Source organism: Petromyzon marinus, chromosome 33 (genome assembly GCF_048934315.1).
Source record: "Petromyzon marinus isolate PM22_M1 ecotype Great Lakes invasive population chromosome 33, UKy_Petmar_22M1.pri1.0, whole genome shotgun sequence".
Classification (NCBI taxonomy): domain Eukaryota; kingdom Metazoa; phylum Chordata; class Hyperoartia; order Petromyzontiformes; family Petromyzontidae; genus Petromyzon; species Petromyzon marinus.
The window spans coordinates 11516880-11536242 of NC_133699.1; the positions used below are offsets into that span (position 1 = coordinate 11516880).

Consider the following 19363-nt stretch of genomic DNA (forward strand, 5'->3'; position numbering starts at 1 on the left):
CGCCGTACATAGCCGGCCGTGCCAATCGGAGGTGCGGGGTGAAGAACAGCTAAACACAAACCAAATCAGTTCTAAGGAAATGCGTTTGTCAATCTAGACGACGTTTTAAAAGTGCATCGTTCCAGTGGCTTCCTGATCTCGGAAGGAAGAGCGTTCCAGACGGCCGCAGGAGCACATGTGAAAGCGCCGCGCGATGCTGTTGGTGAAAGGGGGGGTGACGTCACAAGGCGTACTGGCGGTTGATGACGTCACACCACACGTGTGAAGTGGACGACAGGCAGCGATGGACACCACGTGCATATTTTGCCATCCGTTTATCGCCGCGGGTTCCTGCTAGAGTACCTTTTTCGTAGAGTCAGAGGCCACGTGGGAGTGTTAATGCTAAATCTCTTGACACGTACTCTGCCCGATGAGAAACTCGCATGTCGATACCGGTACAGATGTTTGGTTGCAACGAATCAATGCAAAGGCGGCGTTCTTTCGTAAATTTTGAAAAAAACATATTGCAGGGACCTTGTGAATGCAGTGCTGAAAAGTCGTAACTTATAACCGGATCCATATTTGTTTTTGGGTTCGGCCACGTGGTAGCTTTATTTCAAAATTGTAATTTACCCTCCACCATCCGACAAGACCGTCACATTATCAAACATTTATAGGTGGTAATGCATTGATCAAATTGTGACCAATAAAGCTCTTCACCGGTGACTTGAGGACTGAATTCAACATCAGCATGCAACGACGTTTCGCCCAAACTGCTTTGAGCTTCATCAGGTATTAAACTCGAAAATCGAGTGCGCCGCTTCATCCGACTGTGCATGAGCATGGGTAATTCCTCTTCCTTTGCAATTTGGGCACTATTAAATAATTTGAAACTTCAACAAAGTCCACTCAATTCAATGGATTTATTCCGAGACAAGATCATTTCTGAGGCCGGTTTGCAGGACTTGCAAACCCGATAGAATGAATTAAGAGCCAGAAGCACTCTGGTAAGGATTTAAGGCAGCTGTAGTTTAGGCAGCAGCGTGAAATCCTCGATCCTAAAGAAAGGAGAATTAGCAGATACGTGCTCAAGCTTCAGAAGCCATAGACCTAGGGAAACGAAGCAGACGTTGCTCCGCGCGGACAATAGCGAAGTGCTGGGGAGGATCCAGGCAGAGTTGAAAGAGCACGGGGAAGGAAATCAGAGAAAATCTGTCCCAGCATAGGCCTTCTTCATTTGCAGAAGCAGAGATGGATGACTCAGGAAAAAAAGGGACGGCAAGACGTCATTCTCAATGGTCCATTGCTGATGTAGTGTCTTAAGTATACACGGCTTGAGCCGTTTTAAGATCGCAGTGAGGCAGAACACTTGAGGCACTGCTAAAGATATGACAGCAGGCTCAGATCTCACTCGGCACTCAAATCGGCCACAGATAAAGTACGCAATTCCAATTATGTACAGTTTAGCTCAACGCATGCGAAAGCAGCGTTGACGGGAAGATTTGAGTGGAGGGAAGCTCTGCAGAGGGGAGTTCAGCATCCGATCAGAGCTTGAATGAGCTTGGAGGTCGGCAGCTACGACCGGAGCATGTTTCTCCAACCTCCATAACACTCCCGAGGATTGCACCCACTCCTCTCGGCCCCAAACAACACACACCCGAATTGTGGAAACGCACCTCTACACAGAGCTACCACTTGCATTTGTGCAGAGGTTCCAGTTAGTGCAGAATGCAGCTGCCCGGATTATCCAGCGGGTTAGTCAATTTGCACACATTACGTCCATCACTTGCGCAGCTTGCACGGGCGACTGGTCTGCTTCCGCGTCCAATTCAAGGTTGCTCTCCTCACATGTAAAGCACCGACTGCATGGCTTGGCCGCTACATGCAAAACTGCATCTCCCTCCAATCCGCAGGCACGTACATTAAGCTGTATTCAAGATGATTGCTATTTCAAGATTAGCCATGCTAAGAGATACATAACGTGTGAAAGTGCGTAAGTCGGGCAATCGTATGTTGGGGTCTGCCTGTACTGAAAATGTTGACTTAACTGGCAATGCATCGAATTCATAATTGTAATTTTCCCATTTTGTAGCTACTTTACTTTGTTAAAAACGCCAGTTTCAGAGGACACAAATATAAACGCTTAAAACTATGGAATCTTTTTGCTAGTATGCAAAATTATTTTTAAATAGGTGTTTACCCTTTCTGGCAATGAAATAAGATGTTCAAACACCTTTTCCAAGGCATCAAGTCTGCATTAATCACACATACTTGTGGAAAACCATGCAAACATGCTCTGATAATAAATGCATTATCTTTGAAATTGATTGGCCTACACCAGACAGCCTTGTCTCACCAGTGTTCGAAGAGAAAACGCCTAAAGGCAAATTATACAAAGGCAATGCAAGTATCAGAACACTTATAGCTTGAATTGAGCCGTCAAATATATGCAACACCTTCCAAAGATTCGGTCAAACATTTGCAATGCCATTACATCTAAGCCGAAGTGCATGAGAGGGTGAACAATTATCAATACATGTTCACTTCTCATAACAGTAAAAGGCCTGAAATGAGCATCCAGGGTCATGCACATGGCATTATAAGTGTGCTGTAATTGGATGTGACTTGCAAGATGTGCACTATAAACACACCACTAATTCACACGAAACAAATAAAGACGCCAAACTACATGATCACTTGGAAGTATTTATCGTTTTCTCAAGTACATCTATCATTCACCCAGCCTGCATTGATGAAGCTACAAATGCAACTCTCATCCCCTTCATAGGAAAACATTCTTTTTTCCATGCAGCACTTTCAGAATGAAGATCACACCTGTGCCACAACTCTGGAAATAATCACTTATTTCTTATAAAATAACTCTGTACAAGCAACTTGTAAAAAGCTTAAACTTGTTATTTTTTTTGTTTCAGGGTTGCTTAATGAGATCTCAACCCAGCAGTCTAAAATGTATTCCATAAGCAACAAAATAGACGAGGGGTTCATTTAGAATTTTGGCTGCATTTTAATAATAAACATTTGCCTGGTGCAATCAAATTCCAATGAGTACAATTTTTGCACCGCTTTCCACAATTGTAGAACTTAAAATCTCGGAAGGAAAAAAAAACTTGGAAGGAAAAAAAACTGCTCTGTAGGCCCATAACCCTTGCACACGCAAAACAAAATGCAGTTCTAACACCAGACATGACAAAGTGGGCATACACTCGACGGGGTGTGCGCCACAATCTACCGCGGTACAAACACAAGCTGAAAGGTAAACAAGCTCAAACAAATACCCAGTGTTTTGCCAAATAAGCTAGGGAGACAAATCAAACCACCCATTTGAAAACCAAAAAGACGCATCTTCATCTGAGCACTTGCCCGAGTGAGACCACCGATATTACCCCCCTCCCGGTACAACTGGCACAAATAAATACAACAGGTGGCGGCGACGGGTGGTGGGACTTCGCCAAAACTGTCGGGGGCACTACTCGATGAGTTTCTTGGCCTTGAAGAAGCGGCGCAGGTAGAGCACTTGCCAAGTGGCGAGCCCCACCAAACAGCACATGGAGAAGAGGCTGAAGTACAGCACGCGAGAGTTGGTCGACTCTGCAGAGCAGAAAACCATACAACGCAAGACAGAAACCTTCATGCGAGACCCTCAACAACATAGCCACACATCCCTACCGCGTGGGTTGTTATGGTTGTGCTGTACAAGCCCTCCAATATGTTTTTTGGGTTGTCACAGCTTTCGGGTTGTTTGACACGGCGGCCAACTTTTAACTCCACGTGCAGGGATCACCATGCTGAACATGTGGTACTACCACGTGTCTGACAAAAAATAACTTTTACGTCACGATTACCACGTTTTATTCCTTTTTGTTTGACTTTTGGCAAAAATGTGACAAGCGTAACATCTGCGAAAGGGAATATATTAAAAGTATATTTTTTGGGGCTTTCATCAGAGTGTGAAGCAGATACTATATCTTCGTAACAAAACAGATCCATTTATCCAAAGTGGATGAAAGCATCCCGTATCCTGTGTTGTTTGAGCATACTTCAGCACACTGGTCATCGAATGGCCCAGGATCGGTTCTGATACAGGTGTTCCTTGATTTACGAAAGGGATGCGTTCTTCAAAAAACACATGTAAAACGAAATGTCGTAAATGTAAAAGGCTTTTCCCATTAATTTAAGTCTAAAAATGTAGGATAAGTTACGGACAGTCATTCGAACTCTCCCCCCCAACCTAAAACATACACCTGTATATCACTTTCCACAAGAAAACAAATTTATTAAGAGCATGAATATTAAAACAATCGAATAAAAATTAATTTTAAAAATAATTAACCTTTTGGAGGGAACGCACCCAAAGATCTGCATTTTGGAATGACTGGAAAGGTGATGTGGAGGCGTTACTGTTGCACTGTAGGGATACAATGGCACTGTAGGGATACAATGACACTGCAGGGATACAATGACACTGTAGGGATACAATGACACTGTAGGGATACAATGACACTGTAGGGATACAATGACACTGTAGGGATACAATGACACTGTAGGGATACAATGACACTGTCGTGGAAAGATGACGCAGCCTCCCGGGTGCTTCTTGTTTGATGATGTCGTGGCGCTTGCCATGCGAAATTTCGTGAATGCAGAAATTCGATTTCGCTCATTGAAAAGTGTCCAAAATGTGTTAATTGCGTTCATGCGAGATCTCATAAACCTGTATTACTCGCGAAATGATGTTGGCCATGGCCAGGAACTGAACCAAAGTACCTAAGATCGTCGCGCAGTGCCGCTAACCGCTACGTCACTGCTCTATTCCCCATCTCTGGAACAACTCTACATATGCTGTTTTATGTAAGTGTGCACATAAATCGAATAAGCATCTCTGAGACAAGTGGTAAACTTCAATCATCGCATCTACAATACCAGATTTATTAATCATATTCAAGTGTCTAATCTGTATACATGCATCTCTGTGCACAGAAATCAGACCATTCCACCAATTTCAGTGAACGAGTCATCATTTAAAAGCTTGTAACATGCAGTTTATGCAAATGAGTTAAACAAGATCTAGAACAATTAGTCGATGAACTAGTGGATTGTCATGCATATTTGCACAGACTATTTTTTGTCATCAAGTACTAGGTCCCCTTAAAAAGAGGCAGTCCGCCCAAACCATTGTTTGGGACGGGCATGATCTGGGAGACAAACCAGTGTACAGCAAAGATCTTCTCTCACCGTTTGTGTCCCTCATCTCCTCCTCACGAGCCTTCATGTAGGCAAAGTCGTTGACAATTGACTCGGACAGATCCTCTAGTCGCCGCAGCTCCACCTCCAGTGGTTTGAGCTTCTCCGCCTTGGCAATCTGAGCATAATCACCATCAGATAGCTCTTCAGGTCATTTACATCTCGAAGCCCATGCAAAATTGTTTTAGCAATTGAACCAAATGTCCAATATTAATAAACACATAATCCATTTACTGACCAAATGAACATTACATTTAATGAAATGAAAAAACGTTATTCACAATTCCACATCCAAGTGTCTACTCGTATATCGAAAGCATAAGAATTGTCTTTAATTGTTAAAATGGTGTAACCTACAAGACACTGCTGAGGAATAAAAGGGGAAACCACTTTAACGACCCTTGTCGAGTAAAGGTGCAAAGGCTTTAGAGTTAAGTGGGGTATTGTGATGTGGCTATGGGGGGGGGGGTGGAATGAGATGAAGGGAGCTTTAACCGCGGACCTGCCGTTGTGCAGAGAACTCGAGGTGCATTATTTTCTACCTAATATTGAACACATTTATGTTTAACTTCTTTTCGAACCGTACGTAGCCAACCGTGCTAATCGGGGGAAGGACAACGAACTAAACACAAAAAGCAGTTCTGAGCAGACGAGACAACTTTGGGGTGAACTTACATCCTCATAGTTCTTGGCCTCCACCCCATGTTTGGTGTTGAGTGTCACAAACTGATCAGGGACTCTTCCAATTCCTGGGAAACGTTAAGCGAAACACAAGATGTTATGACAGTGCAGTAGAGTTGTTCAGAGGCAACTGCAGAGATTAACATATCGATGCACTTGCTAGCTGCACTTCTTTTAGCCAGCGAGCTGGCCATTAAAGTTTTGACTCAAACACTAGCCATCAACACTTGGGTGAAGTGAGTTCAGCACCGACTCGTGTTCGATAAATATTAAACTCTTGGTTTTGACATTTATGGAGGTGGCTGGGTGACCCAAGAGGTCCAATTGTTGAGCTGGTTCTGTTGAGATTCTGAATTCAATTCCAGGTAACCTCCTGTCATTAAAGTGGACTTTCAAGTCTAATGAGTTGATGGTCTCAGCCTGGTCACCAATGAATGCGTAAAAAAAAACACACAGAATTTAGTTCTGCCCTTAATGTGTACATTTAAAAACATGAAAATTAAAAAAAATGTTCGTCATTAGATGAACAGTATTGCTTTTAACAAGGCTCGTGGGCAAGTCCTGCCCCCTACTTTGTGGGCCAGAGATCTCAATAGTAGCTCTGTGGTATCAATTTCTATGGGCCGTTCTCTACCAGGAAAGGTTGCGGTGCTCTGAGAGAGATAAAAAAACAAATACTGTGTTTCATGACATGGTGTCAATAGCACAATTGGCATAAAACTGGGGAAACATTACGAAAAACAAATATATAGTTTGCAGTTAATAGTAAACATATCCTACAAGAACAAAAAAGTTAATGTGGGACGAGACTTACAAATGTCTTACCCATTGGAAGCTTGCTCTCAAAGCAGATCTCAAACATGTCATAATCGTCAGTTGTAAAGGCAAACTTTCCCTTGGAAGCATCCTCTTTTGAGTAAAGAATGTGCCCTGAAGAGTCGGTGACCTGCCAATGGGAAAGTTAGAGACGTCACAATGAGCAGTAAATGAAAACAAAAGCATGTTTGTAACTCATCATGATGTAAGAACACTGTAGTGTACAAGACGTTTCTCAAACATCGGCCACTCTTAGCGCAACGTGAAATGGCCCCCAGGATTAACGATGTTGAAATGAATCTAAATTACAATCAATAACCATCCGGATAAGCAGTACCACTCGACTCGAGCGCTGGAGAATACACGTGTCGTTATTGACGCATGCTTCCCACCATTTCAGGGGCAAACCGCTCAACACTTTGCAACAATACACAGAGCAATTCCGCAAATGGACGAACTTGCGACATTTACAACATTAAAATCTTACGCATAGAATAAATAAACAAATTAACAAGGCGCATTAGGAAATGTTTCCCTAAACCTAACTCGTCAAACAACTTATCAACACCAGATGGGGGCACAGTGACATAATGGTCGGTAGTCAAGCCTCTGTTTCCTAAAACCACATTGTAGAGTTCCCATCTCTGACTGGAGTAACCTGTTCTTTACTTTGAAGGGCCGATCCCAAAAAAACGTGAGCTAATACACACGTTTAAACACCATTACAAAGGCAGTCTCTCGTGTGTCCTTCGGCACGTGTTACAGCCCTTCTGTCAATCCACTGCTGGATGATGACATCCACACGCAGGGTGGGTCATAGCGGTCATTTGACCATACTTCACCATGCTCGTCATTCCAAGTTCACGACTCCCACTGGTTCAAGCCCAGGCTTATGACTGCATCTGTATGGGCAATAATTTACTCCAATTTTTACGTATGTAAAGCATATTAATATGCGGTTGAACGCATTACAATTGTACTCGAACGCCAAGAACGTGAATCCATCACTTTTTGTAAACTATAAAGCGGATAAGCGGCGGGGCGCGCATCACAGCTTCCCATTGGTCAAAGCCGAGAGCGCATGATCTCTCCGGCCATTCACAGACGCTGGCGCGCGCCGCTGCGCTTATGCAGGCTGGGAAATCCAAAATGGGAGAGCCCCATCTCCATGTTTGACCTGACAAAGAGAGCAACACTCTTGTTTTGGGATCGCACCACACACGAAGGTGAATTTCATCATTTTAAACGTTTCAGAAAAAAGTTGGGCTTGGGATGGACACGTGGCGGCACTCAAGGAATGATGCCCGGTGGTCGAGATTAATGAACGACGGGGGAGTGGCAGCCGAGGAACGCGAAGTCCCAGAGACACGTCCAAAGCGGAGATTTGGGGATATGAAAGGAGCTCGTGTGCATGGTGTTATTATGTATTACATCGCAATATCGTACGTGACGGCTGCGGCTTGGAGGCGCATTAATCCAGCAGCGCATTTGACCATGGGGGCGGTGGCAGTGGATACTCCTAAAAACGTAATCCGAAGCAGACCTGGGACCAATGGCATCTGTAATGTTGCCACTCAATGAGTCACCATCGCAGTGTAAATGTAATGTTTGCTAATAACACTGCAACATAATAAGAATTGACTCCAGCTCTGATCAAGTGCACCACATGGAGGCTGCAATTGCCGCAATGTTACAATTACGGTCAAGTTAACTGTCCAGTTACTCCCGAAAACTCTTCAAATTCACGTCAAAAAAACTCTATTGAAGCCTACCTAGCTTCGTACTGTAAAATATTTCTATTCCATCAGTTAAGCTCAATCCAATCAATGCTGGATGAAGGCCTCCGCAAGCCGCCGCTGCCATGCGGTGATCCACCGAGCACCTGCACATTTCTTTCGCACCGTACGTAGCCAAGCTCGCCAATCGGTGGCGATTCCCACCGCTGCGTATTCTCTGTGGGGGGACTGCCCGTAATCTCGGGCGCGTTCCGTCTCTCCCTGGTCCCGATGGAGGCCTGTCCCTGGTCTCGATAGAGGCCTGTCCCTGGTCCCGATAGAGGCCTGTCCCTGGTCCCGATAGAGGCCTGTCCCTGGTTCCGATAGAGGTCTGTCCCTGGTCCCGATAGAGGCCTGTCCCTGGTCCCGATAGAGGCCTGTCCCTGGTCCCGATAGAGGCCTGCCCCTGGTCCCGATAAAGGCCTGTCCCTGGTCCCGATAGAGGCCTGCCCCCCCCCGCCCCAACCCACCCACCCACCTCCTCTCCAGCGCGCTCCTAACTCTCGTTACCTTCAAGTCGGCCTTGACGTTGGGCTGCTCCGAGACGTCATACTCGCCCGTGACGAGCACGTCCTTGTGGATCTCCTCCTTGAGGCACTTGCGCGAGTTGGCGGGCAGGTAGAATGAGATGGCGGCGACGTCCGCGAGCTCCACGCTCAGCACGAGCAGCAGCAGCAGCAGCGAGACCGCGCGCGGCGCCGCCATCGCTCGCCTCCTTCCCGAGCTGACGTGGCGCGCTCACGGCCCGCCGCTTCCTGCTACGTCACCCAATCGTTTTAACACAAACAATTTATATTTATTAAAAAAAATGTTTTTAATGTTTAAACGCGTGTAAGGGATGTGAGATTGGAGTCGTAGTTTTGTGAACAAACAAACAAAAAAAATCGACGTTTGTTAGATGTTAATTTTTTTTAAATGTGAAGTCGGTTTCACTTCCGGGGGAAGGGTGGGGTGGTCTTTAGGCCCCGCCCTGTCACCCCCAAACAGCCCCCCCCCACCACCCCGGGCAGCCACGTGCGGGGGGCGATTCAACCACCCCCACGATTCCATTTATTTGGTTCGATTTCCGCGCAAATAACGAAACTTAACAATTTACCTTTGGCTGTCTCCTTCGTATTGTCCGTCCAGTTTTGTTGTCGCATGCGTCCTTTCGCCCACGATGACAGAAAATACGCATATTCGTACTCGTCCAAAACGATAGTTTCACCCCCGCACGAATCGATTCACCGACTTCCACGGCCATTTGCATCGATTATTATTGAATCGACAGTGCGCGTGTGACCCTGCCGGAACGAGCCGCGGGGTTGTTCTCGTTCCCTCAATTAAGATTTGACTTTGGCCACTCAACCCATTGGCCGCTCAACCCTTTGGCCGCTCAACCCTTTGGCCACTCAACCCATTGGCCGCTCAACCCATTGGCCGCTCAACCCTTTGGCCACTCAACCCTTTGCTCACTCGACCCTTCATTCAGACTCAACGCGTCCGTAGACACCCCTTGCCCTTCGGCTGCGACTGTCGGCGGACCTCCCAAGTGTCTCGTCGCCTCGAGTTGTATAGAAGGAGGCGGTAGTAGTAGTAGAATAGCCCTCCCCCCGGCCAAGGACATGTTCATCACTACGGCCAACTGTGAGTTGTGGGTCGCGCTCCTCTCTCACGTGCTGCCCCGTGCGTTGTTCACTCCACTGCTGGATGAGGGCCTGGGGGTGGTCGTTGGGCCCCGTGCTTCACCGCGGCGGTCCGTGTGGCAGCGGTGAAGGAGGGCGGCATAGACGTGACGCTGGCAGAAAGAAGAATGTACAGGTTCAGTACAGTGTGTGTTAGCTTAACACGGAGCAAGGCTTTCGCGACCAATATGCACAATAGAAGGGTTTTTTGGGGGTTAAATCGCGTAAATATAAATGTGTCGTGTAACCCCGCCACCACCCGACACAGCCAATTATTAAGGTATGTCACGTAAACGGAACACGCCAATTCGTTACTAGTGCAGCACGCCGGTGTGTTGGAGAGTAAATCCACAATGTTTACAATTTGAGTCGGACGTTTCGCGAGTCCACCTCACTAATTGGCTGTCGGGTGGTGGCGGGTTTAGCGACACATTTATATTTTTACGCGATCTAAGCGCAAACACCTCTTATGGACAATGCATGTTGCTGCCCTGCCCTCCCGTGTCGCCCCGTGGTTCTCGCCCAACCGAAGGACTCCAAAGCGCAACCCTGGGGTCCTTCGATTCCCAGTTAGGAGGAAGAGGAGGAAGAGACAGGGTGACTTTGTAGCGGGCCCAGTTGAAATTCTTATGGATGGAAAGACAAGTACCTCACAATGGTGAAGGGGTCTCCGGCCGTTTGTTGTTGGGGGGCGGAATACCCCCGCGAGCTTGAACCAGCTACCCCACCGTGCCTCCCGCCGACGACCCGGACCACAATAGCCAGGACAATGGCAGATTTTACCTCTCTTAATTCTTACCCCTCTTAATTCTTACCCCTCTTAATTCTTACCCCTAAAACCGGTACTTTGGCAGGACCCCCTTGTTCACTCTTCAGGTTCGGTGCTCGCAGCGCTCGCCGCCCGCTAAATCTGCGCTGTGTTGTCTGTCTCTCTCTCTCTTGCAGTGGCGAAAGCAAAATCCAAGTGAGAGACGCCGCCTCTACCGTCACCAGCACCATCTCCGTGACCAACACCTCCGCCACTATATCCACCACCACTTCTATCTCCACCATCCCTACTGTGACCACCACCGCCACTGTAACCACGCCTACCGTCATTACCACCCCCGTGTCCAACACCTCCTCTGCCGCCGCCGCCGCCACCACCTTGTCCATCTCCAACGTGTCCACTACTTTCACCGTCTCCTTGCACGAACACCGCACACCATTGTCCGTTATCCGCTCACACTGAATGCACGCCACAGACATGTGGTACGAGCCTTATACATTGTGCACGTGGATAGACGAGGCTGGGGCTCGGCCCCAGTGGGTTCTTGTGGTGACATCAGATCTATACTGGACTGATCTGCCCACACTGGACATCTGTAAAAAGAGCTTCATAACTCGTCGGATTCCTCCAGTCTAAGTAAATATTCTGATTCAGACTTGATTATTCGAATGGGGCTCGCTTTGGAGTGTATGCCATGAGGGACCGCTAGGCAAGGGGGCTCAATTGGGGGCCATGCCAGGAGCAACCCGAGGGGTAAGTGCGAAGGGTGGATGCTACTACGTGCTGTCTAGGTGTGTGCTCCACACTTACGTTGATTGCAGTGTTCGTGAGCTCGATCGCAAGGCTGGGGGACAACCTGCTCATGGCCAGTGAGGAACTATTCGAGATTCAGTTGTATATGATTTAACCATGTGTGCTTGCAGGATGGTGCTGGTGCAGATGTTGAGCGCTGCCGGCACCGGCTACTGCTTCAATGCCAAGAGGAATCGTCTCTCTGAGAAGATGGTGATGCGCAAGAAAGACCCCGTCGGTAATTTCCGGCCCAGTTCACTCACACCGTGACTTAAACCCTGACCCATACCATGGCCCACACTGTGACTCACACCGTAACCCACACCATGACCCCCACCGTGACCCATATTGTGACCCATACTGCGACCCACACTGTGACTCACACCGCAACCCACACCACGACCCGCACCGTAACCCGCACCGTAACCCACACCATGACCCACACCATGATCCATACTGTGACCCGCATCACAACACCCACCATGACCCACACCTCCACTCACACCATAGCACACTTCCTCACAGGTTGACAAAGTTAAAGATCCCCCGTATAGCCTTGACAGACTGTAGGGGCAAGTGCTGTTAGCGAGCACCTATGAAGGCCGGAACGGTACACGAGGGGTGGGTGTCTCCCTAGTGGCAATGTTTACACACCGCACCAGGTACTCATTTGAGGCTGAGTCGACCTAGGGGAGGCCCGGGACCGGTTCAGATAATCTTCACCGGTGTTGGCTGTGAGCGGGAATCGAACCCGGGTCGCCAGGTTCATAGCGCAGCGCGCTAACCGCTACACTACCGCTCCCCATGTCACACACCGTGGTCTACACCACGACCCACAAGATGACCCACACCACCACACACAAGATGACATGTGACCCACAATACAACCTACATCATAACCCACACCACTTTCCCACTACATCCTACACTACAACCCACACTGTGACCAACACTATGACTCACCATGACCCACACCACAACCTGCACGACAACTCACACTTCCACATACACCGTGACCCACACTGAGAACCTCACTGTGACGCACTCTGTGACTCACACTGTAGCCCACACTGCGACCCACACCATGGCTCACATCGTGACCCACACTGTGATTTACTGGGCCAACAGCCTGGATAGAACCCTCCTAAAAAGCATATGGAGACTCTTTCAAGGCCTCCCAGCTAACTAACATACGGCTGTTAAAAAAACAATGGTATCCAAAGTGTCTGCTTCCTCTAACAAACCACAGGTAGTGATCATCCCAATTGGTGTCTCTGAGCCATTTGGTTAGAATACAACATTTCCATGGTGGGAGCCAGTTCATCCTAATCCCGACCGCTCTTCGCGGTAATTCGGGCCAAATGTGTTTATGTGGTGACCTCAAGACGCCCGTGTTGTGCAGTGATGCAGCGTTTGTGGCAGCGCTCTTTCGGCGCCCGGGGCTAATGCACCCCCAACCGTGCGGGCTTCCGTCGCCAATTCCGCGATTCCTCGAAAGTGCCTCCCCTCCCGCGCCCCCCCCCCCCCCCCCGGGTCGAGTGACCGCACACGCCGGGTTAACGCATTCGTAGCTATGCGCTCATTTACACCTCACCGCTAATGGGGCGGGACTTGGCCAATGGTTGTAATGTAATTAGCAGTCATTTGTGGCGAAGTCAACCGTGGTTGTCCTATGGAGAGACTCACCTCCGCCGTTGGAATGTACCATTTCTACCACTGGCTCAGGGCTGTAAGCAGAAGATGAGTGCCACCTCATTGCTTATTTTAAGTAACAAATCACTTTGAGGTTTTTCTTTTTATGTACGCACGCATTATATTAGAACGCACTCTCCGCTATTCTTTGACATACGGTTTTGTATTAGGCATCGGTCACACCGTTTGAGCGCATGATTGCTAATCTGGTTGTTGTTATTCTTAGAATGCCGAGCCTCCACCGGAGGTGGGGCTGAGTGGGGCTCGCTGAGTCACACTGCAGCTCACTTTACCTTGTAATTGCGTTGGGTGGACAGCGTTGATTTCTCTCCCCTTGCCCCCCCCCCCCACCTTTGCCCCCCCCCCCCCACGCCATCTCTCCACCCGCTTGAAGTCAATCAGCACGTCCTGTTTTTCGAGAAGAAGAAGATACGATCAATTTAGAAGAGGAGCGGAGTGGAGAATGTGACGGAAGCATTCAAATTCAAATGCACAGCCACCGTGCAAAACGTTACCCACCACAGAGATCACACACGTAACAACAGGCTGCAAGGCTACCCTTCTCATCCTTTTATACATTGAACGATAACATCGATCAGTTCACTGGTAGTATCCGTTCTTCTGTTAACGATACACGCGTTCAAACTTGATTATGTTGGTTCGTGTTTGGTGTATTTTTGGGTACCCATAAACCCTGCAGCCACGAGAGGACAGCACATTTACCACAACGGGGAGGAAGAAATAACATCGATGTGGCCTTTTGCCCAAGTTACGACGTGAATTTCCTTTAATCTACCCATGTACACATTCAACTGTTTCCCATTCCCACACCTCTCATTTACAATCGTCGCGGACATCTGCACAACCACCGAAATCAACGATGTGCTCCATTGATTTCATCATCATCATCAGCCATGATCGATTCACTGTTGGATGGATGTAGGCTTCCCCAATCCACCATCGCGTCTCATGGTCCAGGGAAGCATCTGCACACGAGTTGATTAGAACCCCTCCATCTGCTTGTAGGATGACCTGCATGGCTCGCACACCATCGTTAGTCTCAACCACCGACCAAAGATCACTTTGCATAAACGTGTCCTGTTCCAGCCGACGCCACCGCTCAATTCACAGTCAATATCACGTCTCTTGCGTTCTCTCGTGTATTTCTCTTGGTGTGTTAACAGTTAATCTTATCGTATCTGTGTTTATAACCGTGAGTTTTTGTGTCTTGTTTTAATGAGCCCAAGGTGGTGCAGCCCGAGTCAATGTACACCACACAGATCCGTTTATCAAGGAATATAGGCTTCACGTTATGAGGCTTGCACAGACCGAGTGGGAATTCAATATACCATTGTCTTAAGAGCTGTCATGACTCATAGGTAATGGGGTATAGCGACTTCCTGCCCACTGTACATAAACAGAGCTCACGCTTGTATATACAATAATAAACGTGACATTATTGCTGCTCGTGTTTTTTTTTTATATACGAGAATGTGATGCATGTACCGTATAGACGCGACTACAAGCACGCAGCAGCCGCTATTCACTAAGTGTCGGTGACCTCACCACTGCTTGTGCCAGGCTAGATGCACTTCCATGTCGCGTTAAGTGTCGACGTCTCGCTGTCGGAAGGGAACGGTAGACACCCAGGTGTTTTTCGGTTGACTGAGATGACAGACCCACCAGCTGTGCTCCACAATGTACCAACTTGCTGCGTCTTATCCGCCCGGCGCTCTGCTGTTGCTGGAGGGCGACTGCCTCAAACGTCCCAGTAGCGTGCGTCCTTTATGAACCTCCATCGAGGCCGATGTTGACATCGCTGGTTACCGGTCGTAGGCAAATGATGTATTTGCAAAGAAAATAAGATTAAGGATTAACAGTCCGAGCTGCCGGTCCAGCCCCAGTGCTCCTGACCAGATTTCTCCATATCTGACCTTATCCTCACCTTACCCCCTCATCATTCACCTGGCCCTTCCTCCCAGTGGGTGCGTCCTCTGGCGTCGTTGTGCCGGTGAGGCTGATGACCCGATCCCCCATCTCACCTGTTCGACGCTGTTCGATCAACATAACACATTGTTTAATCCCACGTCTTACTAGTCACATCCTGTACGCACCGAAGCCATTCAACAAACAGCGAGACCTCCCATCTTAATTCCCTTTCCCTCTCATCCGAAGTGTACGTTCCACTCCATCAGTCCTGCATCGCTAACAACTCTTTGACCATAGAGGCCACGTCATACCTGGCCCATGATGTTTAATTAAAACTACACACGTCGCGTGCACACACTAAACGGTACACAAACAATACAGCACACGCACTAAAAGCGCACAGAAGGACAAAGATCCCCCGTAAAGCACCACGCCCGGCCGCCCTTGTCTTTCTCGTGGCGATGCTTACAGATTTTGCCAGGTGCTCCTGTTGTGGCCTAGGAGAGGCCCAGGACAAACACATTACACACGCACGGCCGAGACGTTCTCGGGGAGAGACGTGTGTGTGTGTACGCACATAACCTTTTGCCGTGATGCGCTGAGAGGCGCTTGTCATCAGCAGGAAGCCGGCGAGCTGCGTGTTGTTATTACGCGAAAAATAATGCGGGGCTCTCTCCCGCTTTCACGTCTCTTATCCCCATCCTTGTTGCCTCTCCTCCCTTCTCGCTCGCCTCCATCTCTCTCGCCTCTCACAAGAATCTAGCATCACAAAGGCAGCAGTGAGGACACGCTTGGGCTCGTTTGGAGATACCGCATAGCCCAGGGGTGGGGAACCTTTTTTTTCTGCCAAGGGCCATTTGGATATTTATCAAATCATTCGCGGGCCATACAAAAGGATCAACTTAAAAATTAGCCTGTTATATTTGGTCAAACATTTAATTAACTCACCCCTAATGTTATGGCTGGAACTGCTTCTGTTTGGCGAGGCGTGTGATGATGTTAGCTGGTATTGATGTTGCTACTCGCAACTGCTTTTCCAGGTTTGCTCCTATATTTATTGAATTTCGAGTCTCGCCTGCTGTTGCCTTGGCAGGGCCACACCAAACGATTTCGCGGGCCTCATACGGCCCGCGGGCCGGACGTTCCCCACCCCCTGGTATAGAGGAACCAGACGTCAAATGGCTTCTGACAAACATCATCTTCGCAAGAGACAAAGGTTGCTTATTTGCATCGTACCTTTTTGTGTGACGTGGTGCCATGACCGAGCGGTAAGGCATTCTTCGCCACCGATTGCAGAGGTCCATCAGTGTGGTGAACGGGGAGGGTATTCTTCCTTGTACACACGGCGCTCCGTCTGCTGCACGTTAAAGACCCCCGTGATCGAAAAAAGATTGCATTGCGTGTCGTGGTCCAAATTGTCCACATTTAAAAAAAAGACTTGCAAATAACTTAATTGGGAAACAACCATCACCCCCGACTGTAAAAACGAGTTCAATACTGAGACTTGTTGATACTTACCTGGGCAAACAAGCGTAATGATGCTAAAATTATGTTGTCATTTATTTTCATTCAAATACAAATGAAGGTACACGCTTCACGCGCCTGATCATTTCTGAACACGACGCAACGCGGTGTCGTCACACGGGCGCCCCTGTGTATTGCAGATACACTTGGCAATGACATCGGCAGAGTACTGCTTCACTGACAATTATTGTTCAATCTGAGAGGACTACGTGCTGTAGTAGCCTGTGGCTCAAAAATATGGGTACTGACACAACATGGAACAAACGTTGAAAAACGCGTCAAGTGTCGTGGCAGGGACGCTTGCTTGGCAAATGCACTGAGCTAAAGAAAGAAACAGGTCAGACAAACGCAACTGAGAAACATCGTATTGATTCTTGATTTGAAGCTTTCGTGACTGCAGGAATCCATACCTTTTGGTTCTTTCGGGGCGCAACACAAGCGTCCGACGCTTGTGTTGCGCCCCGAAACGTCGTGATTTATTTTATTTTACACCTACGTGACTTTTGCCAAAAGAACCAAAGGAGTATCATATCGATTGTTTGGGTAGGGGGACCCTTCGCTTGGTTTAATGATGGCCTTGGCGGCCGAGACGACCGATGGAGTGGCAGCCGAAAGAGGTAACACGCCCAAGCAGGAGGTGCACCGCAGAGATGGAGTGATGGGTCGGTGCTGCAACCCTCAAAAACGCTAAGTTGCCACCTAGCAACATCAGCAAAGACGAACGTTTTGAATTATCTCAATTAAAAAAGAGGGATGATATTGTCGTTCTCTCAGCCGACAAAGGCAATGCCACTGTCATCATGGACAAAACAGAATATAACAACAAAATTCAAGAACTACTCAACGATGGCAGCTATACAAAAATAAAGAAAGAGATCCCACCAACAGCCTGGTCACCAAAACGAACAAAATTATCTCGGATTCAACAGCATTAATTGATGAGAACAAACAGTTCTTGTTGAAACCCTCTGCTGCCAGACCACCAAGATTATATGGCCTTCCAAAGATACACAAAGAAGATACACCCCTTCGTCCCATCGTCTCTACTATCAGCTCCCCCACCTACAAACTGGCACGTTTTCTGGCTGATATACTGCGACCTTTCACTGGAAAAACCACCTCTGCGGTACTAAATTCTACTCACCTGGTATCGACAATCAAAGACATTTCCCTGTCCCCAAACGACCTGCTTGTCAGTTTTGATGTGGTGTCCTTGTTCACCAAAGTCCCGGTACCTGACACCATCGCTATCATTGAAGACCTGGTTCATCAAGGACTGCATACTGATGTACCCCCCCTGGTGAGACATTGCTTAACCAACACATACTTCACCTGGAATGGAACTTTCTACAAACAAACTGAGGGCACCCCAATGGGCTCCCCCCTATCTCCGGTTGTAGCCAACGTATTCATGGAAAAATTTGAAACTGACGCCATCCAGACTGCCACTCTACGCCCGACCTTATGGAAGAGGTACGTTGATGACACCTTTGTCATCTGGCCACATGGCCAGCCTGCTCTAGACCAATTCCGCGACCACATCAATTCCATACACCCAGCCATCAGATTTACCATGGAGGTCGAAAAAGATGGCAAACTACCCTTTCTGGATGTCTTAATTAAAAGGAGACATGATGGTTCAATGAGCCACTCTGTCTACAGGAAAGCTACCCATACAGATGCTTACTTGAAACCGGATTCCCACCACCATCCATCCCAGAAGAACTGCCTCATCAAGACTCTATACCATAGAGCCCAATGCATTTCCGACCAGGAACACATTACCAGTGAACTCAAACACGTACACCAGGCTCTCAGGGCTAATGGCTACTCCGACTACACAATCCGCAAAGCCATCACTCCAGTCATGAAGAAGGATCCTCTTGTGGAGCCACTCAAAACCATCACCTTACCCTACATTGCAGGGGTCACTAAAAAGATCTCCAAAATCCTGAATAAACACAAGATCCAGGTCCGATTCAACACAGTACACAAAATCCGTGATTTAGTTCCATCTGTAAAAGATGCTCTTCCAGACATACAGTACCCGGGCGTTTACAAACTAAAGTGCCTCTGTGGTAGTAGCTACATTGGAGAAACCAAAAGACATATCTCGGATCGCATCCGCGAACATAAAGCAGACTTGAAACACGGTAAGACGAACTCCTCTGCCGTGGCAGATCACTGTTACAAATCAGTGGGCTCACATGACATTGACTTCTCCAAGACGGAGGTTCTTTGCAAACCAACTGGCTACCATGAGAGATTCGTTCATGAGGCCATTCACATATACAAGCACAGAGACAATTTCAACCGAGAAGATGGATTCAGGCTCAGTAACCACTGGAAAGATGTGTTAAATCATTTCTGTTCTTAATTAATTGTAATTTTACGATGACCTTCAGACCGCAGCTCTTTCGCCAGCATTGCCTCTTAATACCTCTCACACCACGGTTAATGGTATGGTTTACAACATGGAG

The 19363-nt window shown here is 47.8% G+C and overlaps 2 protein-coding genes and 1 long non-coding RNA gene across 3 annotated transcripts; 1 reads left to right on the forward strand and 2 right to left on the reverse strand.

Annotated features, from left to right (window-relative positions):
• Window positions 1-2672: 2672 nt before the first annotated feature.
• On the reverse strand, window positions 2673-9268 carry TMED10 (transmembrane p24 trafficking protein 10). Its single transcript, XM_032965141.2, has 5 exons — window positions 9024-9268; window positions 6748-6868; window positions 5917-5990; window positions 5233-5359; window positions 2673-3588 (listed from the first exon to the last, which is right to left on the reverse strand). Exons 1-5 carry the CDS (start codon window positions 9216-9218, stop codon window positions 3467-3469), a joined length of 639 nt encoding a protein of 212 aa, XP_032821032.1. The 5' UTR covers window positions 9219-9268; the 3' UTR covers window positions 2673-3466.
• A 747-nt stretch (window positions 9269-10015) lies between these two features.
• On the forward strand, window positions 10016-14894 carry MRPL33 (mitochondrial ribosomal protein L33). The gene is made up of 4 exons (XM_032965142.2): window positions 10016-10139; window positions 11123-11141; window positions 11870-11976; window positions 13825-14894. The coding sequence occupies exons 1-4, from the start codon at window positions 10118-10120 to the stop codon at window positions 13872-13874; spliced, it is 198 nt and encodes a 65-aa protein (XP_032821033.1). The 5' UTR covers window positions 10016-10117; the 3' UTR covers window positions 13875-14894.
• Window positions 14119-16706, reverse strand: LOC116948457 (uncharacterized). The gene is made up of 2 exons (XR_004403807.2): window positions 16596-16706; window positions 14119-16118 (listed from the first exon to the last, which is right to left on the reverse strand). It is a non-coding gene; the product is annotated as an uncharacterized LOC116948457 (long non-coding RNA).
• Between the last annotated feature and the right edge of the window lie 2657 nt (window positions 16707-19363).

Excerpts from the sequence above, each read along its gene's own strand:
- TMED10 (XM_032965141.2), bottom strand. The coding sequence starts at position 9,218 with ATGGCGGCGCCGCGCGCGGTCTCGCTGCTGCTGCTGCTGCTCGTGCTG. Across the intron at positions 6,869-9,023 it reads ACGTCAAGGCCGACTTGAAG|GTCACCGACTCTTCAGGGCA; the intron begins GTAACGAGAGTT and ends TCCCATTGGCAG. Across the intron at positions 3,589-5,232 it reads GGAGATGAGGGACACAAACG|AGTCGACCAACTCTCGCGTG; the intron begins GTGAGAGAAGAT and ends TCTGCTCTGCAG.
- MRPL33 (XM_032965142.2), top strand. The coding sequence starts at position 10,118 with ATGTTCATCACTACGGCCAACT. Across the intron at positions 11,977-13,824 it reads GCGCAAGAAAGACCCCGTCG|TCAATCAGCACGTCCTGTTT; the intron begins GTAATTTCCGGC and ends ACCCGCTTGAAG.